This window comes from Brachionichthys hirsutus, chromosome 19 (genome assembly GCF_040956055.1).
Source record: "Brachionichthys hirsutus isolate HB-005 chromosome 19, CSIRO-AGI_Bhir_v1, whole genome shotgun sequence".
NCBI classification, from domain to species: domain Eukaryota; kingdom Metazoa; phylum Chordata; class Actinopteri; order Lophiiformes; family Brachionichthyidae; genus Brachionichthys; species Brachionichthys hirsutus.
The window spans coordinates 9,403,318-9,426,598 of record NC_090915.1 but is presented as its reverse complement, the minus strand read 5'-3'; the positions used below and the strand labels follow the sequence as shown (position 1 = coordinate 9,426,598).

The 23,281-nt window shown below is 43.9% G+C and overlaps 2 protein-coding genes across 3 annotated transcripts; one reads left to right on the top strand and one right to left on the bottom strand.

Moving 5' to 3' along the window:
• The first annotated feature begins 550 nt into the window (after positions 1-550).
• On the top strand, positions 551-12,840 carry LOC137908238 (ras-GEF domain-containing family member 1B-B-like). 2 transcript variants are annotated; one of them, XM_068752613.1, is made up of 14 exons: positions 551-707; positions 6,094-6,624; positions 6,702-6,824; positions 7,380-7,517; positions 7,605-7,820; positions 8,312-8,386; positions 9,069-9,161; positions 9,450-9,552; positions 9,905-9,984; positions 10,514-10,609; positions 10,684-10,779; positions 11,045-11,168; positions 11,275-11,347; positions 11,432-12,840. In XM_068752613.1, the coding sequence occupies exons 2-14, from the start codon at positions 6,100-6,102 to the stop codon at positions 11,463-11,465; spliced, it is 1,776 nt and encodes a 591-aa protein (XP_068608714.1). In that variant the 5' UTR covers positions 551-707; positions 6,094-6,099; the 3' UTR covers positions 11,466-12,840. The 2 variants fall into 2 exon arrangements, with proteins under 2 accessions (XP_068608714.1, XP_068608715.1); XM_068752614.1 differs by lacking the exon at positions 551-707 and having other exon boundaries at positions 6,100-6,157; positions 6,497-6,624.
• Positions 12,841-12,933: 93 nt separating this feature from the next.
• On the bottom strand, positions 12,934-22,672 carry LOC137908464 (anthrax toxin receptor 2-like). Its single transcript, XM_068752870.1, has 17 exons — positions 22,461-22,672; positions 21,924-21,995; positions 21,247-21,318; positions 21,032-21,113; positions 20,711-20,815; positions 20,288-20,356; positions 18,862-18,942; positions 18,705-18,765; positions 18,163-18,258; positions 16,781-16,850; positions 15,043-15,121; positions 14,865-14,960; positions 14,718-14,768; positions 14,309-14,404; positions 13,998-14,171; positions 13,772-13,852; positions 12,934-13,068 (listed from the first exon to the last, which is right to left on the bottom strand). Exons 1-17 carry the CDS (start codon positions 22,583-22,585, stop codon positions 13,030-13,032), a joined length of 1,449 nt encoding a protein of 482 aa, XP_068608971.1. The 5' UTR covers positions 22,586-22,672; the 3' UTR covers positions 12,934-13,029.
• Positions 22,673-23,281: the final 609 nt, after the last annotated feature.

Below are 23,281 nucleotides of genomic sequence, written 5' to 3'. Positions count from 1 at the left end.
AAAACATTTAGGATGTTTTTTAAGTTTGTTCCAAGCCACTATGCTAATTAATTATCAATTTAAGCTTTGAAGCAACAAAATGTTCACGGATAATAATTAATTATATTGGAGGGAATTTAAACATTTCATCCATCCAATTTGTATTTGGTTAGAATAGAATACAACGTTGTCGCCACCAAGGAAAGCGTACGCAGCTCACAAGCATACTTTTACAAACTGTTGATTTCTGAGCCGCACACACGCTCACATTCCTCAGGAAACCTTACACCTTCCATACTTCAGCGCTCCAACAAAAACACTCGCTGCTTTTCACTGCGGCTGAACGGGCGGAGCTCAGCGACATGCCAGCCAATCAGAATCTCCAAAGATTTCGATTCCTTGACACATTCGTTGCGATTGGTCCTCACCCCCCCCAGGAGGTTCCCGCCCCCGTGCAGCGATTGGCCAGTTTTGCCGGCTCCGTGGAAGTCATTTGAATACGCCTATCTTTTGAGTCTCGTTACTTTGCTGCTCGCTCAAATGGACTTATCTGGAGCAGAGACACAATGAAAAGGGGACGCGGCGCGTAAAAGACCTGTCCCGGTGTCCGTGCGCGTCTCCAACCGGAGCGGAGAATACAAATAGTTCGGAATAGCTTCGTTTCTTTCCCAAGAGCTTCGGTCGGTGAGAGAAATTACTTTCTGGCATTGAGCTGCATCCCTAAAGAGGTAAGTTGTAGATGGAGCGTTTATTTTATTTTTTAATTTAAACTTTATTCTTTATGCAATGAGGCTTCATCTACACAAAGTTATTTATTCAAAGGCGTTATGTCACTCCTTTTTTTTTAATACCAACTAATTCTTATAGGCTGCTGGTAATTACTATAATGTAAATTAATTAAATGTATTATTCTCGTAAATCCATGTTAAGCTAAAACACACTGTTAGATTAAAACAAGGTTAACAGTATCCGTCCCAGCTCCTATGTTCCTCCTCCTGGATGCATTTGTTGTTGTTGTTGTTGTTTTTGTTTCTCACCCATGTGAGTTTATTAATAGGCTGATGGTTCGGTGGGGGGGGGGGGGGTTACTCAGCAGGGCTTTTACTTTTACTGTGTTATGACTCAGACAGGAGCACATAATGTGGACCAGGCACTGTGGTTTGGAGAGAGACTAACAGATTGTGTGTGTGTGTGTGTGTGTGTGTGTGTGTCCCGTAGAGAAAACAAAAAAGACTGAGAGAAAGTGTGTTCTTCTGGCCAAGCATACTTCAAAGGGCTTCATTCCCCACATTATTCTATATGTAAAAAACAACGGAGTCCCAATCTGCTGAAATGAACGCCACAAATCTGCTTTACTTTGCAAGATTACCTGAAACAGCCCAGAATAAAAGGGATTAGCAACGAATGGTTTTCTGAAGCGACATTAGGCAGATTAAATCCAATTGTTGCTCAACTTTAAAATAATCCTGCTGCGTGGAGAGGCAGTGGTGTGTGTGTGTGTGTGTGTGTGTGTGTGTGTGCGTGTGAGTGTGAGTGTGAGTGTGAGAGAGATAATGTGTCTCTATCCTTTCTGACTCTGGGTTAATGCCGTACTAGCCTATCAGCTCATACAGGGGACAGGTGTGTGTGGGTGACTGAGGCAACGCTTGTGCATGTGTGTGTGTGTGTGTGTGTGTGTGTGCAGGCTACACACACAAACTCGTGCTCGAATGCGGTGTGAGAACAGAAAGATGAAGAACAGGACCCGGAGTGTTTCGGTGACGTTCTGTAATCTCCTCGGCCAGTCCGAGCGCGGCTCCGCTTGCCTCTCTATCTGATCTAGTTCACGCAGGTCCTTCTGCCTGGACATGGGAATCCCATCCAGACCCGCTGCTTGTGTGAATGGAAACAGAACTTGTAGAGGAAGCGACAGAAATGTCCATTGAGAAAACATTTGCTTGATAAAATGGTCCATTTCCCTAAATTGTTTAGATTTCCAGTCTCATGAGCCAAAGAATATAGTTTGAAGGGAAACTAACTCAAGTTTCATGCTCTGGAACTTCCTTGAAAAATAACCCGAACAGTCTAAATGGCGATGCGTTGTTTTAGTTCGAGGCAGATTTGTTTCCTCGTTCCTGCTTGTGAAGCCCCAACATTTCCCGGTAATGAACTAGAATGGCGCCGGACCAAGGTCGAAACAATCCTGCACGTCTGTCTCGCTTGAAATCCGCTCAGCACCTTTTTTCTTCTTCTTCATAATCCTGCTGACGATCCAACCGAAGGACGAGAAAGACGTTCGGCAGTGATCATTGTAAGGTGATGCTGCAGGTAGCTGCCATTTCGTGACAACTGTGAGTTCACATCACCTTCGTTACCTGAAGAGTCACAGATCATCGTTTTGGCCTGCATGAGCTTGTCATGTCAAAAAAACGAACTAATAATCTAACCAACGAACTAATGATCTAACCAACTAACTAATGTTCTAACCAACTAACTAATGCTCTAACCAACTAACTAATGCTCTAACTAATGATCTAACTAGCGAACTAATAATCTAACCAACCAACTAATGCTTTAACTAATGATCTAACTAGCGAACTAATAATCTAACCAACCAACTAATGCTTTAACTAATGATCTAACTAGCGAACTAATAATCTAACTAACTAATGATCTAACCAACTAACTAATGATCTAACTAGTGAACTAATGATCTAACCAACTAACTAATGCTCTACCTACCGATCTAACTAGCAAACTAATAATCTAACCATCTAACTAATGATCTAACCAACTAACTAATGATCTAACTAATGATCTAACTAACGAATCTGTCCTCTGGCTGTCCTTGTTCTTTCGTGTGATATGTGGTGACGTCTTCCCACAGGATGTTTAGATTGGACTCTTGTCCACAAAGCGTTTTATTGTGCGGCTTTGACACAACCGATAGTAAGCGCCGTGAGCGCGGCCTGGACTTTCAACCTCTTTTATTGCAGGGGGGGGGGCGGGGGGGGCTGATGGAGCGTCTCCTCTCTGACTAACACCCTTCGTTCACACTCCCTTAAGTACGACACCTAATTACTGTCAAAGTGCAAAGTTGGACAAGGCGAGCTTTGCATGGTTAATTATTTTACCGCTCCGCTTTCTGGGCGTTTCTCTCTCACCGTGTTTTCAACTTGCGTCAAGCTACACAGTGAACTTTACACCGCTGATGGCGTTTCAGTGGAATTGATGACCTAATCCGATCATGGCGGATGAATCGGTTGTTTGGACCGCTTCAGATTTCTTTACATTGACTTGAGATGCTGTCGCTCCAACGTCAACATTCAATAGACACAAATATTGGGTTCATTTCTGGGCCGCTTGTCCTCCTTTTTGAGTTTGCAAATATGAATTCTCGTCTTCCTACTAGTTTGTCTCATCGCTGTTTCTGTAACTCGGTCTTGAAGACCTACAATCTGGACCGAGCGAGTTGGTCTGCAGAGTGCTTGGACAAGACAAGCCATGCTCCTATGGCTATGCTTTGCAGCCTGCTCTGTGCTGTGCATATATTCCTTCCACTAAATGAGTGCTTGACCTTGAAGCCCTGGTATCGCGTGCAGCTTTATCTGACTGTGTCAATACGCGAGCTTCAATGCGCTCCTTTACTTTGGCTCCACTCGGCGCTTCAGACGAGGCCTGTCGAGGCGTAACAATACTTCACAGCTCAGACGAGCGCTTTCCTGGTTTGAGTGATGTGAAAAGGATCCCGGCCCCACAGAGGCAAGGGCGTCAGTCGGACCAGCGGTGGAAGCCGAGTGTGTGAAAGCTGCTGTGTGTGTGTGTGTGTGTCCAATCTGCTGTGATCTCTTCCTGGGGGGTCTTACTGAGGCTGTTAAATCCATGACAGGATAGATAATACATCTATTGTTGAAGACCTCCCTCGCATTACACCCCCCCCCCCCCCCCCGCCCCCAGTTGTTATAACTGGCCTCAACAGAGCTGGGTGCAGCTTTTTAAACCCGCATTATGCGATTTAGAAAAAATGTCCAAAGGTTGAAAGATTGGAACAAACAAAAAAGGAAAAGACGGAGGGTCCCGGCCTGATGGACGAGGACCAGCAGCAGCTTTAATGAAACTCGTTTCCGTTTTCATGCAGTCAGAAGCCGTCCGTCCGTCCGTCCACACAAATCATTTTGATATTGACTCTTTTAACCACTTTGGAAAATTGGAAAAGTTTACATTTTGCCTGCATTTTTAACATGTTGATGAACCAGGATTGGAGCCATTGGTCTGTTCTCACAAGCGATGCCAGTTAAAGGGGGAATACGCTTCTTCCTAAGTGGAGAAACAAACCGTGCGTTCATGAAACTGCATATTAGTGGGTTTTTGCAGTGCAACGTTCTTCCAGAGCTGTACGTTTCTGTTTTTATTATCATACCAAAGCCCTTCCGTAAGGCTGCAATTATGAACGTTTACAAACAAGAGAATTTCAACAATGCTTCCAATCTGAAATTACACTCCCAACATCATCATTAAATCGACCGTGGAGTGTCCAACCTATCATTTCAGCGCTGCAGCACGGAAGCCGCAGACGAATCCGAGGAGTTAACTTTGGGAGGAAGGCAGTCTGGGAAAAAGCGACTTTAGTTTTGCATTTTTGACCTGTTTCCATTTGAGTTTGGGAACCTTTCAGGATTATTTTACCTCGCTCTAGATTCCTACCTCAACTCGAGCACAGAGCCACGCTGTCCCAGATTACACTTAGTAACTTTAGGAAGGTAAAGCTACCGTAATCCTTTAACCGAGTTAGAAGGAAAACAGCAGGCACAGATCACGGCGTTCAGGAGAGGGGCTGGCACTGGACCGGCCGACACTGGCAACCGTCCAGGCGCTGTGGTTTGTTTATGTGTGACATGTGTGTGTTTGGATTATATCGGCATGGGGCTAGGCGCCACGGTGGACAAGGGTGTGTGCATGTGTGTGTGTGTGTGTGTAAGATGTTGGCTCAGGCAGACACACCTCCGTCGGCACTGCGACGGACAAACAAAAGACTGCTGGAGTCCCGCAGGGTTGTGTCTTTGTGCCCGTGTCGATGTAACCGCGTGGGTTATGTGTGATTTACGCTGCCATGTGCTTCCTTAGAGCAGGATAAAGATGGCTCCCGAGTTAGAGCGCGCCTCAGCGGTGATCTGGGATCAGCTTACCTTCCTTCAATCAAAACATCTACAACATTACAACAATATAGAATTTTTTTTTTTCCGCAGCCTTGGTGCCAGAAATTAGTTTGAGGAATGTGAAAACATAAAGCAGGAACAAAGAAACCTCTGCTTCAAAGCTTATTTATTGCTAAACCATCAAATAACATTTTAGGGAAAGTGAATTACACAAGGAGCTATCTTTCAACAGTTCAAAGTCAAACCAGAGGAGGGGTGAAATTATGCCATTAAGTATAATTACTTTTGCAGACACGTCTTAAGTCTTTGCTTTGCGAGATCAAGTTACTCAAACTGATATTTTCACAACATCTGAGCGTAGCTAAAGTTATATTCCCAGGGAGGGAGGAGGCGATCTGAAGTCGTCTGTTTGTTTCACTCAGTCCACAGCCACATTATAAAGATCAGCGACTGACATATTGATTCAGACAGCTAAGCTCAGCTAACTGCTGGATAAATGAAATACATTTTGGATGGAGAATAAAGGGATATAAACACGTCAGCTTTGTGTCTGGAAGGAACTGATTCATGGTGAATGGAGACATATATAAAGTTGTCTGCACTTATTTTGGCTTTCCATACCTTTCATTTCTCAAATAGGAACACGAACAATAGCAATGATCAGTTATCGTGCGTCCCAAGAGTTTATTTATTTATTGATCGGGCATTTTTTAATATGGCAGGACGTAGAGGGAAAAGAGAGCATTGGGCGTGCGTCCCCAGCAAATAAAGACTTCTTATCTCTTAGATAAAACAACTGTACATTCTGTAATAAACAGGACAAGAGGCCGGTTTTGATTGATCGACAAGCCTTCATTATGTAATTTAGTTTATTTTCATATCTGCGGTGAAATAACTTTATCATGATTCAATAAAAAGGATCCAATCAATCAATTTCCATTTGATCCGTACGACCGACTTCCTTGTCTCTTTTCTGCAGCTCATCATGCCTCCCACAACCCCGTATGCTGGAAAGTTCAACTCGTACACCAACAACAACAACCGTCCTCAACCTCACAGCCCGTACCGCAACGGCGCCGGCGCCGGCCCCGGCCCCAAGCCCGTGAAGGAGGACATCTACCATGACTGCTACTCCCCCACAGAAAACCCCTACGACGTCCCGCAGCCTCAGAGCTCCTGCCGCAGCTCCTCCGTCTCATCTGCGACTGCGAAGGAGCATCACCGCCACAGCAGCTGCACGGTGTCGGAGAACCCGTACTCCACGCCGCAGCCGCACAGCCCACGCCAGCACTCCACTTCCTGTCCCGGACGGGCGCTCCGCCACAGCAGCAGCAGCAGCAGCAGCGAGCCGTCATGTCGTAACAATTCTGTTACAGCCAAAGGCCGATTTTATGGACACACCATCACCGCTAGCTATGGGGAGATGTGTTACCATGACAACAGCTTGGTTTCCGCTTCTCTCGAGGCATTGATCCAGCACCTGGTTCCCACAGTCGACTATTACCCCGATGTAAGCAGCAATAATCTACATTAAACGTGTCGTTAATGTTCGGCAGCGTTATGCAAGTTCTCTCTCCGCCCTCTCAGAGGTCATACGTGTTCACCTTCCTGCTGAGTTCCCGCCTCTTCCTGCACCCGTTTGAGCTCATGACCACGGTTTGCCACCTGTGTGTGGAGCAGCAGCGGTCTGGAGACGTCCTGCTGGATAAGGTAAGACCGCAAGACCGTATGCAAACACACAGGAATGATTGGTCATCTCCATTAGCGGTTGAGTGACGCAGGTTTTCATTGGCTGATATTAGGAAAAGCAGTTAATGATAATCAGGACGTGTCTGGGAATATCAGGAATGAGAAACAGTTGAACAACAAGGAGGATTTATTTAACACCGTAACAATATTATTGTCTGGAACATGTTTAAATAGAATTTTTAAGAATTAATAAAAAAGAAAATTCAGATCATGACTGGTATTTATAGGAGAGGGAACGGTACAGTATGTCCACAGTTGTGTTAATTAACTGAATTATTTCATGCAATATAAATTAAAAATGTCTGGAGATTTTTTTTTTTTATTGGCTTTGAAGACACACGTCGACCTCTGGAACGTTTGAGGGAATAGTTTCAGTTTTCGTTCTGAAAACACAGACCGCGTTGGAAGGGAAACCGCTTCCACTTCTCTCGTGCTGATTGGGACACGAAAAGGTTCTGACGGGTTTTCGTCTCAGTGCAGACGTTATAAATCAACGCTACAATCGTGCTTCTCCAGATCCGTTTCCGTGAGGTGGCGCCTAAACTGGTGCAGCTGCTGACAGAGTGGACGGAGACGTTTCCGTATGACTTCAGGGACGAGAGGATGATGCGCTGTCTCAAGGACATGACGCACCATGTGGCCCGGGGGGATGAGGTGAGGTTCCTATTTTAAAACCCGAGTGAAGGTGCGTCTGTAGATCTGAGATGGTTAATGAGAGGAATCTAAATGTCGTGTTTCCAGTTCTCCTGGCGAGCCATGCAGCAGATGACTCAGCGGCTCATCAAACGCCTCTCTGCTCTCGGCCAGTACGAGGAGGCGGTCGCCGCGCTCAGCACCGCGGCGATGGAGCGGCCCGCCTCCCTGAAAACCAAGCAGGCCTCTGGTCAGCGAAGTGATGTCATGAGCGCGTGCGACGACCCGTTCATCCTAGCACAGCAGCTCACACACATTGAGCTGGTGAGGCGTTGAGCCTTAATATGTCACACGTGCAGCCGCCTGTTGCTGGTTTTAGGGAGGTTAAAATGTTTGATGGTGTAAAAGCTGCTGTTAAAAATGTCTGTTTTAGGGGTTTAATGAAAACGTTAAAGTGCGAATCTGTTCTTCTTTACGATTGTCGCTCTTTTTATTGTTTAGCTATAAACCCGTTTGCATGTTTTGCTGTAACTTGGTTTTGGGAGTGCTTAAAGAAGCGTTATTTATAGCATAGTTTTACATAAAGAGAAATTATTTTTAGTTTGTTATCGAGCTGCCAGTTTTTTCTTTTGCAGTAAAACTTTATTGCCGTTGGAGCGCTCCTTCCGAAACCGCTTCCATCATCGCCTCCAGTCTTGTTGTCATACCTTTGCTGTTTTTTATTCTCGTTCGTTGGTTCTTTGGTTCAAGACCCTTTATTTTATTGATCTCCCTTTCGTTGTCCTCATAGTTTTGTCTGTCTTTTCTGCTTTCAGGACAGATTGAGTTTCATCGGTCCTGAAGAGTTCATCCAGACGTTTGCCATGAAGGATCCGTTGGAGAACCATAAGGTAAGAACTTTAGAGTCTTTTCGGACATGCAGGACGTCATCGTTTTGATGTCATGTCTTTACTTTGGGTCTATTTCCAGTGTGATTTGTGGACTCTTCTTTTCGTTTCAGCTATTTAGCTTTAGCTTTAGAAACCACATGAAACATCCCTGGTAGAATCTGTGTAGCTCTGTTCTGTTTCTCTGAAGAGCTACCCCCCCCCCCCCCCCCCCCGGGGGTCCTGTGACTCATCTTAAAGGACCGTATGAAATCATCCCTGTTGAGAGAAAGCATTCAGCCGCTCCGTGAGGCCGCGCTGTATCTTTGCCCTCGCAGGAGCTGCGGCAATTATATAAGATCCGCTTTGTGTAAAAGAGCGGTTGAGTCAGTGTAAAGGATCCTGAAGTGTGTGTGTGTGTGTGTGGGGGGGGGGGGTAAAACCGGAGTGGAGTGGGCTGCAGGTGTTGTGTAAACGTTTTAATGGGGCCGTGCATCTCTGGGATTACATCATCACAGCAAAGCTCAAAATAAAACTGAAGTTGGATTCAGTTCTTGCTTCCTCTGTGTGCATTTGACACTTTTTCCATTAAAGCAGTTAAAATACAGACAGAAATCTGATGAAAAAGTGTCACAAACGCTCTAAATGTCCTTTTCATTCAGACTTGCATGTGTTCTGACCGCCACCCCCCATTTGATTTTTTTAGGGGTTTTTCCGGAAGCGTAAAACCAGTAACCTGGAGGCCTACGTCAACTGGTTCAACAGACTGAGCTACCTGGTGGCCACTGAGATCTGTATGGTACGTTGTGTTTAAAGAACTAATAAAAGGGCAATTCAGGAACCCGGAACTATTTGCACACAGCAGGGCCTTTGTTCACTGGCAGGTTTTAGTTTCACCGTTCAAAGTTTCAAATGAAAATAAAGCAGCGCATTGTCAAGGACATCCAGAAATATCCTGCAAGCATGAACAGTACTCGGTTTCTGCTTGAACTATGTGTTTACTAAAGTAAATCAAGTACAAATCTGGCATGCATTCAAGTGATTAAAGATCCTTTCATTTACTTCCTGTTGTGTTCTGTCATTACAGCCCGTGAAGAAGAAGCACCGAGCGCGGATCATAGAGTTCTTCATTGATGTGGCTCAGGAGTGTTTCAACATTGGCAACTTCAACTCCCTCATGGCCATCATCAGTGAGTATCAAGGAAATCCACTTTTCGTCAAGCAGACATTAAAGCAGCTCACATTTCCCACTGTTCTTAAACGTGTCATAGAAAAAGAACTCCGCTGGCTAAATGTTTTTGATTCTGCTTACAACATATAGTTTAACCAGTTCATCCATTACTTTTTAAAGCAGATGTAGTTCAATTTTCATTCAGGTTTCTTCATTTAATAGCCAGTAAGCTGAATGACGTGAATAAATCACACTTAAGCTCGCGTTTAAGCTCATGCTTAAGGAAGTATAAACAGAGACATTGGAGGGCCTAAGCAGCATCTCCTGCTCTTTATCGTAGATCTGATAATAATAACTTCTGTGTATTTCAGCTGGGATGAACATGAGTCCGGTCGCCAGGCTGAAGAAAACCTGGAGCAAAGTCAACACTGACAAGTTTGAAATTCTAGAGGTGAGAAAACTGCAGTCTGCAGCACTTCCTGTGATGATGATGATGATGAATATATTTATTAGATAGAATGTTAGGGTACAAGTACAGTCACACAGTAGCATGTATTACAGTACAAGTACAGTCAAACATCCTGTCTAAGAAGAGCATTTCAAAAAAGCCCTTGCGGTCTTGTTTCCGTTGAAAGTCCTTAGTACATAAATCATCGACATTTAACAATACAATTTTCGTAATACAAATAAAAATAAAACCAATATTAAATTACTCAATTTTACTCAATTAATGCAAAATAACATTCGAAAAATAAAACTAATTTTACACAACAGATGCAAAATGACAATGAATGACAATAAATGACAATAAATTACCAAGACACTTAATATGTGCAACGTAGGTAGAAGGGGGTGATCCGGAGAGAGTCGCGATGACCATCTCCATTTCTGTCCCCCTAAAAGCTGTTAGATTCTACGCTGCAATTGACCCGCGCGCGTTGATGTTTGACGCATGTCTGCTCTGCGTGATTGTCTCTCAGCATCAGATGGACCCGTCCAGTAACTTCAGCAACTACCGCACGGCGCTCCGGGGCGCCACCCAGAGGTCAGAGACGGCACACAGCAGCCAGGAGAAGGTGAGCGAGCGCACAGCCCTCTTGCAGCCGTCTCGGATACAGGCCATGAATTGAATCAAATGTCTTTCCTCCAGATTGTGATTCCTTTCTTCAGCCTCCTCATTAAGGACATCTACTTCCTGAATGAAGGGTGCGCCAGCAGGCTGTCCAACGGACACATCAACTTTGAGGTCGGTCCTCGGCTGAAGAGATTTATTTTAAAATGACAGATTCTGTGTTTGAATGAATCGACTGTGTCGTCGCATCACTTAAACCGCAGCAGATGAAGCTATGAAAAGAGACTGTACTGACCCGCCCAACCCCCCATGTGGTCATAGAGAGTATTACGTCTCCCCCATGTCCCTCTAATTTACTCATTCTCTGTTAGTCTTTTTGCTTATTGGCACATCTAATTAGGCTGTTGTCATAAAATCTGTTCGTGCCGTGTCTCCACAGAAACTGTGGGAGCTCGCGAAGCAGGTGAGCGAGTTCCTGGTTTGGCGCCAGGTGATTTGTCCTTTTGACAGAGACCGCCGCATTCTCCAGTACCTCGTTACCACGCCTGTCTTCAGTGAAGATGGTCTGTATTTGATCGTCTAATACAGTCATGCATATGAATGGCACAAGTGCCGCACACAAATGAGAGAGCAAATGAAATTCAGGTTTCCCGTTCTGTTTGCCTGCAGAGCTGCATCTGGCCTCGTATGAGAGCGAAGGTCCCGAGAACAACATGGAGAAAGACAGCCGAAGGTCTCTTAGGTAGGCGCACGCATGAACAACAATCCACCTCAGCTGTAGTTCAGAATAAATAAGTGAAGACTCCCTATGTTTTGATTTTTCCAGATCTTCCCTCCTGCACCGAGAGAATCGCTCCTAAGGGAGACCGATCTGCAACCTCCCGTTCAGACTGTAAATGAATTGGGTGTCTGCAGCTACAACTCCCTCAACGTTATCTCACCGACACGTATTTAGACTCTTAATTACACCATTTTAAGGCCAGAAAGCGCATCTGGGCTGATATTCTCACAGATGAACAGAAGAACGAATCAGAATGCGTGGGCTTCGAGCGCTCAAGGACAATGAATGATTCATAAATCAGATAAAAGCGCAACAATCCTTAATGAGATTCGGCCTGTGCCAAAGGACCTCAGCGCTGGAGCTATTATCACAGCCCTCAGCCTAAGCTAAGCCTTAATGGGGGGATATTTGAACCTCACCACAGCTTGGACTGCTCATTTGGATCAACGTCAGCTTCGTCCCAGGCACTTAGAGGATTTCACTGGGCTGCCGAACACTCATGGACGGCGTGTTTACCTCCGGTGGAGCTCCGTCGTGGCGGCAACGGCATCACGTTATAGAAGGACTTGCACCAAGAGATACGAAGGGCTGGTTCTGTCTCCAAAAGAGACACTATGTGCACCTGATTGATCATGTTGCAACATTAGCACTGCCTTTCTAATGGGTTCGGTCAGAAACCACCGAGAGAGGAGAAGCGGTGGCTATCGTGGACAGCTGCGGTCCGAAGCTCCGTCTGCATTGATGTTTTTGTTAAGTGCATGAGTTCTACATCTTTACAGCAAATGCTCTACATCCAATCCATTTGCTCTGTTTGCACATTTTCCATCTATTTCCTGGTCATTTGAGGCTTTTTGGTCGCTTAAATACAGCTCAGTGCATCCGGAACACATCGTTTTAGACGATGCTTTTATCAGTCATGCTGTTCTGAACATCTTTACTGAGATTTGTGATGCAAAAATTGTGCTAATCATGCAAGTTGAATCAAATGCACTTGAGTGGGTTTTGAGTATCGCATTATTGGGTTCGGTGACTCGTCAAGGTGTTTGTTTTTTTATTCAGTATTAAGTCGTATTTTTGCATCAGAAGGTAAAAATGTTCCTTCTTTATGTGCTTTTTCTGAAGTTTCACCTCGAGCTTGTTGCTGGTTGGCTCGCTCTGCATCGGCAAGCTATATTCTTACACAGTTTGTGTTTGATAAAAACATTTTCTGGGAGTGAATGCATAGCAAACTGACGTATAAATGTACAGCTGCAACACAAACAGGATCTTCATCTCACTCCTCATCTCATCTGTGGTGTCGTCTCGTGAGCGTGGTGTGACCTGCTAAGTAAATGTTTTCCCATATATGCTATTTTCAAACTATTTTGTGTATCATTTGTGTCGACGTACTTGTACTGAAGGTCTTTGTGAAAAGAGATTTATATTTTTTCTTTCAAATAAACGGCATAACTGAATATTCTTTTCTCTGGTTTGGCTTTGAAAGAGCACAAAGACAAACCATTAACAGGTTAGACACCCATCGGTGCAATGACAAAACCCCCAAAATAGCTCAACATTTATTTACAAAGCACATTCAGCCTCAACGGTTACCTTCGGAAAAACTGTGGAACAAAATGAAAAGCGTTGATCCTCGTATTCCAGCGTCAGCGACTCTGAACTCTGGTGAAGTTAATGCACCGGCCCTGGAGACAAAAGAAAATACATAAGACAATTCAGGCAATGTGTTAATCTATTATCTGCTAAAACATCAAGCTAATGTGTCTATGTTGATATTTTGTATCGTTATAAACATCTTTCCTTAAAACACTTTGGGCCAATGAAATATTAGGTATTGATGAATTTATGCAAAATTGCCCTTTAAGTACAACTCGGCTCCATCATTGTGACTTAGTTACAGAAAGGCTTCAAGGACGTTCATGCTGAATGGATGCGACTGTCATTAGTCTGGCTGGTAAATGATTTCAGGAGGTACTTTGGGCCGTATTATTTTCTTTATAGTTAAATTACTGCTAAGAGGAGTGGCAGGACCCATTTCCTATTCACATTATCCAGTGAGAAGAAGGTACAATCTTTTATTCCTTGGTGATTGCAGACAGACGAAAAAAATAACTATGAAAATATCTAACTTGTATAAGCAGCAGGATCAGTCAACCTTTGGCCCGTCTTCCATGAACATCCTGAAGCAAATTCGGTCCGATTCTCCTTTTGTCCAGTAGATGGCTCTCTTTTCTGCCTGTCCACATTCCCTCCTCACCCCTACAATATCTAACCAGGACACTTGTCTGCTGGTCTTCACGTTAGCCATGCTTTGCTAGGCTCGCTGTGATCATCCTGTTGTATAGCAGGAGTGTTTTTTTAGGGGGGATTATTGCAGATGTTTCCTACCTGGTCTTGAGATGTCGGTCTCATGATTGCCACTCTGTCGTACTGTCTCCTCAGTAATGCCAGCAATGCATCAAAACGCCCCTATAGGTTAATCCAATACACAAAATACACACAGGGAAGAACATTTAAGCATTAAAATACCGATTAATACGCAAACCTGCTCAGGAGTGGACAGCTTCACGCATTGAACCAAAGGCAAAGTGAACAGCAATGAGGATTTTCTCACCTTAATAGGAGTGTACCATTTGGATTGTGACGGGGGGTTGTAGACCGGGGGAGGTCGGGATGGGGGTCGTGGTACGATTGGCTCCTCCACTTCCTCCGGCATGGTAACAACAGCATCTTTGGTTTTCTCGAGACGTGCCCCCTCCTCCGTGCAGCCTTTCTGGCCCCAGCGCACCTACGAACCACCCAAACCATGAGTTAACGTCACACTGCTTTGTGTGTTTGTTACATCATGAAATGTCCTTTGTCATCGGGGTGTAAAACAACGATACTTTACACAATACTGTTTTTTTCTTCTGTATTTCTATTTACCTCCATGCGTTTGATTCCTCCAGGACCTCTGCCTCCATAATAGGAAGCATCCACTGTGGGCCACCTGTGTCTGGGCAGAGGGTCTTCCTCTGGGTCCTTGAAAACAGCAAAAATAAACTGAAGTAACATTCCAAACTCTGCAAATTCACAGCTATACAAAGGGGAAACAAAAACCTCCCAACAGAGCTGACACAAAGTGCCATTCTGTTTGGAGGCGAGGCAATCAGCAACCGCCAATGCGTGCTGAAGAGGATTCCTAATGCCCTGGGACACGTTTTTGGAGCATTGACCTCTACTGAGAGCAGAGGTCAATGCTCAAGTGGTGCGGTGCAAATAACAGCCAGTAGGCGCTGGTCTCATGCACCAAAGTTCAAATGCTCAATATCATTTCATTTAAAAATCTACTCACAATGGGAGGAGGTGGGGGAGGTGGGCGGGAGGGAGGTGGGTCTCTGATCACCTGGAGGAAAGAGCATTTAATGCATAATAAACAAATCCTCCCCTGTGGGCAACAACGCTGTCGAATTACGGTTTGTCCCACAGACATTAAACTCACCACAGTGCAGCAGAGAGGCCAGAACCACCAGAGCAAAGCCAAAGCCAGTAGCAGCAACAGAGCCAGCAGCAACCAGAACACCCAGGTCCCATCGGCCTGCAGTAAACACAGGCTGCTCAGCTACACAAATGACACCACACACCTTCTGCCCACTCGTTCACGACATGAGTCTACCCACACATGTCGTAGCCGAGATGGTGACGGGACTGGAGATGTAGGACTGCCCATTGTTGAGGCTCACCAGCACTTCAACTGACCTGCAATGATTTGACAGAATCACGAAAACCAATCTCCTCAGCGGAGGAAGACGCGGCTCCCGCACACCTTTCAGCAGCTGCATTTGATATTCGCTGTAATAATAGTGAAGCAGTGAATGCCTGTGAAACTGTGTTTACAGTGTCGACACACAATCCGGCCTGTCTCGCTGCCGCGCCACAGCAGCACGGGCGTCGGTGAATACAATGAACTGCTATGATTGGTTGCAACCCGCTTTGCACGTTGTTATGGCAGCTAAAGATTGTAGCACCACTTTTGGACTTGTTACATTTATGAGGCTATTTACTAAATATAATGACTATATATAAATATATCCATCTCTCTCTCTCATTCTGACGTGTTCAAAGTTCTGATTGAAAGCATTTTGAAGAAGAAGATTAAAAAAAAATAATCTCTGATTAAATAAGGGACTTTTAGAGTGAAGTAACAGGAATTGTGGAAAACAACACAGACGTTGGCTTAAACTAAAGTTTATCTCCAATTGTTATTTTTGGGCCAATCAACTGCCGAGTTTGAGAATCCCTGCCTCGGGATCATGCTCCTTGGTAACCTTATCAGTTTTCCTCGTGACCTTCCAGTTCCAAGAAATTACCTTGTTGAAAAAGGGAGTCTTTGCCGTACATATTTTGTTTATTTTATCATTTCTTGTTTGCCTTATTAATAGTTTGCAGTAAAAACCTTTTTCAGATCCAAAATTAAACTCAAGTAAGATTGCTGCATCTTTGTCCTTACAGAGAAGGTGAGGTGTGATGGAAAGGGCAACAGATAGAGTTAGAGAGAGAGAGAGAGAGAGAGAGAGCTGTTGGAAGTGAAGATAAATCAGCGTTGGCTCACACTCTAAATGCCAGAGAGATATTTTGGTCCGTTTGGCTTCAGCTCATCCGAGACTTTGAGCTGCAAACACACTCTGGTTATTCTCTCTGTTCCACACGTGAAGAATCTCGAGAGTCGTGCGTTCCGATCAAATAAAAGCAGGAATGTCGAAACATCAGCAGATATAAAGTAACCGTTTTATTTTACTTAAAGGTAGAATTCCTTCCAGATGACTGAAAACAAGCGTTGTGATCACCAGCTTCGTGAAACGTTACCACACACGCCTCAGGTTCGACTCTCGCTCTCCTGGGCGCCAAACAAATGCCCAAGTGCTGACGCTTTAAAATATTCTAGTCCCAAATTGCTTTTCAGAAATGCCCTTCTTATGTCAGTGTTTAGTAAACAGCGAGAGGAAAAAGCCTTGCTGTGGCACGGAGCGGCCTTTTCAACAAACTCGCAGCCTTGATCATTAAATCTCTGGAGTTTTTGCACAACAAGGAAACTCGATGGAGAAAAACAAGGACAGAAGGGGCAGGGCGCTCCCATGTGACTGGCAGGAGGGAGTCGCTCACTATTTTTAGTGTTCAAACACGCGTCTGGTTTGTCAGCTGCGGATGAACAAAGTCCTGTTTCTGTTTGTTGCGTCAGTAGCTACGACGGAATGCTGCACCATCACACACACACACACACACACACTCTACCAGTCACCCCCATCAAAGGGTTTCTATTTTATAGGAACTGTGCATACATCCTTTTAATATAATGCTTGCTGATTTCCCCCCCACCGCGTTATATACGTGTGTGTGTGTGTGTGCGTCCTGACTTACTGGCCGACCTCTTGCAGCACAGGAGCTGGGCAAAGCAGATGGCCGTCTTTTACTACTATTGGCCTCTGGTCTAAGGAGAAACAGAGACATGGACACTTTGAGACCTTTTCTGCCGATAAACACCGGACGGAGTCACACGTGATTCAGTAAACGCATCAAACAGTAAATGTTTCTTTGTGTACTCAGCAGAAACGACGGAGGGAAATGAATTACAGAGAGGCATGTAGTCCGAGCATTGCACCGTGTAATCTTAAACAGGAGAAAGTGTTGAAATATTTTTAAGAATAAACAGCGCTTTGCTTTGCTTGCTCCAAGCAGAAACCATTATTACCTCCATTTGTTTATTCGCAGGATTGCAAAAAAATTGCTGGATGGATGTTAATTAAAAAGTTTTTGAATATGAATCTTTGCATAACCTAGATTCCATTAAATTTTGAGAGCAATCCAATTGCCCATCTGGAAAAAGAAAAAATAATAATAATCCATCTTTTCCCATAATGGAGGCTTTTCATTTTTTTTTTAAATAAATCTTATAAAATATGCATTCAATTCACTCAACAAAAATTACAGTCATAAAGGGGTCTGATATGCACTATCATGAAAAATGTCTTCTGGATCTGACCCAGAATGAGGTCAGGAAAAATATATATTACATTTTAACTTTAAAACCCATTTATGGATCAAAAATTCTTTTAAAAATACACATCAACTCTGATTCACTTTTACTTTTCATGGTTGGTGTATAAAGACACCAAGAACAATTTAGAAGCTTCTGATGATGATCCAGATCAACATGTGGATGATGTAAATCCAATTATTGAGGGGAGTGAGCTGCTTGGCGGAGGTCTGCGTCCTCCGAGTTCTTTTCACATTTTGAAATAAATGATCTGATTTTTTTTTTTTGGGGGGGGGGGCATCAGTCCTTCTTAAGAAATTTTCAAATAAAACTTAGAAACAATGGAGCAGTAGAAGAAAGAATCAGGGACGTTCTAGCAGAATGGCTGGAAAGACGAGGAAGTCAGTGGGACAGTTGCACATTCGTGTCCTCTCAGGGACACCCGCTCCCTTTTTTTAAAGGACTAATGAGATGAGAGACAGATCGCTCTCCTCGCCACATAATGGAGGCCTTTGTTCTGCAGAGGAAGAAAATGAAAAGCTGCCAGTGTCACGACTCTGACTTCCAGTTGCAGCACACAGTATCACATTTGACTTCATAAATGAAGTCACTCTGAGACAAACTGTGACCTTATGTGACCCCATGGACATAATGAGGGCAAAACAGATGCATCCTTAGCATTAGCATCAAACAGTCAGTTGTGTTTCTGCTGACTGGTGTGTGTGTGCGTGTGTGTGTGTGTCTCAGGTGGGATCTCGGTACTGACCATATGTCTTCTGATTGACAGTCAGGAAGCAGATGATGTTTTCTGTCCTCCTGGATCCGCTGAAGCCGCTGCCCTTCAGCACCACATTGAAAGACTCTGGGAAACATCAGACACATTTCTTGGTCACAAAGCTGCATTTAGTTTTAGTGACAAACAGAAAGCCAAGTGCATTTCAATCCAATCTACTACTTTAGCTAGTTCGGCTAAAAAAATAATAATACAGCACCTGTAAAGGGGGGGTCGTTGACTTAGGGAGACATTTGGTTCTGAGGGTTTTGTCATATAACGACTCGGTCATAAATCGCCCCATGTTAAATTACTGTAAGTGTATTATGCTGCGTCATGATACGGAAAATATCGGAGTGGAAAAAGACCATTTCCTCGGAAATAAAGCAGCTTAGTGCGGTCAGCGAGCAGTCAGCGAGTCGCACAGGTTGTAAGTCGACGACTACCTGGAATTGTTTTTCCACTGCATTATTCATTGTAATACCCCTTTGACGCTTTACTACTATCGGACTAGATCCAGATCCTGACTAACTCACCATTTACACAAACACTCGATGGCTCTATTGTGAAGAAGTCTTTGCAGGACTGCTTCAGGATCTGTGCACAAGCGCAGACAACAGCTCAGGTGGTGAGTGTGTTCTCACGCAGCTGACCGGCAGGCTCTGTGACTTGAAATGTGTGACGGGACCTCACCGAGCCGACGATGTCTTTGAGGGCGTGGAACCCCGACAGCACCGGAAAGACTTGGTCTGTGCCATCAGCAATTTCAGCAAGCTGGGAAATGAAAGTCATTTATCGATCACAGTCTAACTCCTATTTCAGTTTCTCTGCTGGTTCCAGGTCAGCGCTTCAGTTTAGGCAGGCAAACAGCTCTGGATGGGAGAACAGGAAGCTTATCCAGCATCATCTCGTTATAGAGTAATGCAATCACTGTCTCCTCCAGCAGACCGCACGCATCCGCTGACTGCTGAAGCCTCCCCTGCTCATTTCATGCTTTTAAATGGTTCTGATATCAATAATTATTATGTAGATAAATGCAGTCACGATGTCATGTTGTGATCAGGGACAGCACAGAGGATTTATTCATGTATCTATTCATATTGTTATTACCCTCGCCGAAGAGGAGGCGAGGGTATTGCAATTGGGTCCGTTTGTATGTTTGTCTGTTTGTCTGTTTGTCTGTCCGAGCGCATAAATCAAAAACTAGGAACCCAATCGACTTGAAAATTTTACACAAGCAAGGTTCTGTCCGTGGCTCGGTCCTCCCCGAGAATGGTTGATCCGGATCTGGATCCAGATTCTAGAATTATTTTTACATCTGGAATTGTGCCTCTGCTGTAAACTGCCACTTTAAGAGGGAGGGACACGAATGGCATGATGGGAAAAAGAGTCCAGAAGGAGTCTTGTAGTACATTCCGGAGCAGCAAGCTAGAGCAGGTTTGGCCCCTCTGATCCGGAAGCCCTGTTTACTGTCTCACAAGATCGAAGAGTCTTTGGGAGGCGAGGGTCTGCAATCTCTGATTGTCGTTTTCTAGTTATATTATGTTTACAGTTTTAATTAGCACAATGTATATTTTATTCAAATGAACTTGACTTGATGTTGATTGGATGAGAGCTCGTACATCGCCGTGTTGATGCAAACATCGCACAAAGATTCTCAAATAATAATGTCAGTAAAAGACTTTTGCGGTCATTTCTGTTTGGCACGAAAAGCAGCTTTGCGGACAAATGCAGTTTTGTCATCGCTTTTCAATAACGTAGTACATGAAAAGGACGGAGTCAAATCTCTCCCAGGAAATGAGAGGAAACAAATCATATTGTTGTTTTTTTTACATTCAAATTGCAACACAGTCCATTAATAAATAAATAAATACCAAATCCCTGGCAGCTTCCTGTTATTTTGTCTTTAGGAGGTTCTGTTTGAAAACTGACTAAACAATGAGATCAAGGTGATCAATCCGGGCCGAGAGCAGCTTCCGGCTGAGGACTGACCACGACACGCTCACACAGACACAAGCTTCGCTTTCACACAACAAGCTTTATCAGCCACAGAAAGGTTCTTTCTCACAGGCCAGTGAGGGAAAGTAAAGAGAGAGAGAGAGAGAGAGAGCTGTTCTACCTGTTTGTGGTCAAAGTCCATGACCCCGACACAGTACACTCTGGCTCCGAACCCTCTGGCCTTGTCAGCCTGGGAAACACAACACAAAGTCCCGATTCAAGCGCTGCTTCCACTGAAACGAGGCCCTGAATAACAGGCCAGGTCGGCCACGTCCCATCCCTTGTAGTTTATCATCACAGTTCTTCTTTGCTTCTAATTTATATCACAATAAAAAGTTTCAAGTGAGACACGTGCTTTTACTTTTTTCAAGTGGTGACATCTTGATGCCAAAATCAACATGCGGTAAAGAAAATCAGAAACTGAGAGCTGGGAAAGGAACGGAGAAAAGGAGGTGGGATGCTGATCATTCTTCATCCTGCTTCTCATCACATTATTGTCACTGATAGCAGTAGGTGTGTGTGTGTGTGTGGGGGGGGGGTATACCTCCTGTACACTCAGCTCATAAGGGTAGATCTCCAGTTTGCCGTCAGTCAGAACGATGATGATGGTGGATGACGGGGAGGTTTGTGCCTTCATCTGATCAGAGACCTGAAAAAAAAAAGGTTTAATGGACTCAGGGGACATTTTTAACCGTGAAAATAAAAAGAAACTTCACACTGATCTCAGTGGTGCTGCTTGAAATAAATGAGAGCATCTCATACACAGGTTGTTTGAATGTTTAAGAATAGGTCTTTAAAAAAATGTCCTACAATCACAGCTCATGTGTGAAGTTCAGAGTGAGGGGGGGGTGGAGCCGAAACCCACCGCTTTCATGCCTTCGTGCATGTACGTTTCACCGGCAGGTTTGATTTGGTTCAGCTTCTTCAGTCCCTCATCTATCTCAGACCTGCAAGGCAAGACCACAAAGCTGATTTAATTATGTTGCATGGTGTTGTTTTCCAGTGGGGGGGGGGGCCAAGGCGTGGGGAGACGGTTAAGTAAAGTGAAAGAAGGGAATGTTTTGCATGTGACGACGGTACCTGTCTCCGGTTAGAGGCAGAATTACCACGGCCCTGCCCGAGAAGACGATGTAGGACACCCTCATCCTGGGACTGAAACACAAACACGTGCAGGACAGCTCTGGCTGTAGAAGTCCTCACAACAGCCAAAAGTATATTTTGTGTCTTTGAAAGAGTGGGTTTCAAACTTCATTCAACAAAAAGCATCATAACACTTCCAATGGCGCTTCTCCCCCACCATGAAGGGGGGGGGGGGGGGGGGCAACAACTTCAACATCTGGCTGAGTGTTTTGCTGTTATATTTAGTAACACACTATTAAACCCAAAGATATCACACGTTCACACACACCCAATTACCAGAGGGCTTCTGAAACAGTCGGTGGCTTTCCATGCTGTCTGCAGCCCATAATAGACATGCCCCACTTTTCTATTCCTGACTATTATTTGTACTGTGATTTAAAGACTTTTTTAAGTATATAATAGTCTTTTTTTCCCCTTTGGTTTAATTTCTATTGCTCTAGTTCACATTCTATATGACTGTCCTTTTTACTGTTACACTCTCGATAAGGTTTTGAATCATCCATAGCTTTTTATATTTTAAAGTGTAATTTATAGTATTGATACCCCCGAAATTCATGAGGACATGAAACAAAATGTGGCCCTTGTATCATTTAAAACTACCCAGATGCTTTATTTACCTGACAAACCTGTTGGTGAGCTGCTCCACAAATCCATAGATCTCATGCCATTGTCCGGACACGCTGCCTGACCTGCAGGAACAAAAATGGAGTATCTAGAGTACCGATACACAAACCCCATTCATTAAGCTGTCGGGCTAAATTTAATCATTGACATTTTTTTGTGTGAATTTTTGATGAAATTCATGCAAATACTTTGCAAAGAATACACATGATTTCCAAATAGAAATGTACACATTTTGTAGAAATATCTATTTTTTTTTTTTTTTATCTCTTATGTTATCCTGAGATAGATCCAGATGTATCTTCTAGATATGAGGGTAAATAAATACAGAACAGGTTTGTTTGATTGTTTGTTTGTTTTTTCAGGACTTTGTTCACATTTACACACACGCTCTATTTAAGGGAACTTTCTGGATAGAATAGGTCGAAGCAGAAGAGAGACATGAACAACTAAACGCAGCCATACTTGGAAAGAACAGAGTCCCGAATATTAAATAAAGGGAGCGCGTCCTTGTTGGCACCGCATTCACTCACCGGTCCAAGACGAAGTAGATATCAAACGCTCCATCACAGGACGCGTCGTCGCCGTCGCGCAAAGTCGAATTCACACAAACTCGGAGAAAAAGTAAGATTGCACAACAGATCGATATCCGATCCATAATCCGTGCGTTTCATATCAGCAGCTGCGGGTCAGCTCCTTCACCGGCGCGCAGCATCAGGCCGATCACACGCCGCTCGTCTGCGGGGCGGAGGTCCGCCGCATGCGGGGATCTGACAGCACCGAAATAAACAGCTGCTGCACAAACGGTCACAACGGAACGCAGCATCCCTCAGATGCCTTCAATCTAAACTAGAGATCGATACTGATATTACTGCGCTGGTACTAATGTCAATAGAGTCAATCAAAACAATAATCAATCATCCATTATTATACTTCCTTTGTTCTTATATGGGCTACTTTTTATTATGTAATGGTAACTTGACATTAATTGAAGACGTAGAGAAGTAAGTACTCTACAATTCATTGTTATTATCATATATAATATAATAAGTAAATAAATATGATCATTTGACGTTTATCAGTCCACTTGCACGCAATGGAAAGACACCCACCGTTTGAAATATGAAATTAGGACAGCTATTTATGCAGTTTGGACACAATAGATTTGAATATAATGTTCTATATATAATTTATTTCAAGACTGCCAGTTTCTTTCTGGATCAATAAGGTGTCTTTTATAGATTTTATTTGATTGGGTTTTATGTAAATTAAGTTACATAATAAAACATGTATATATACTGTATATCAATGCCTATATTTTCAGGTTTACATAGATTAAAATACATGTACAATG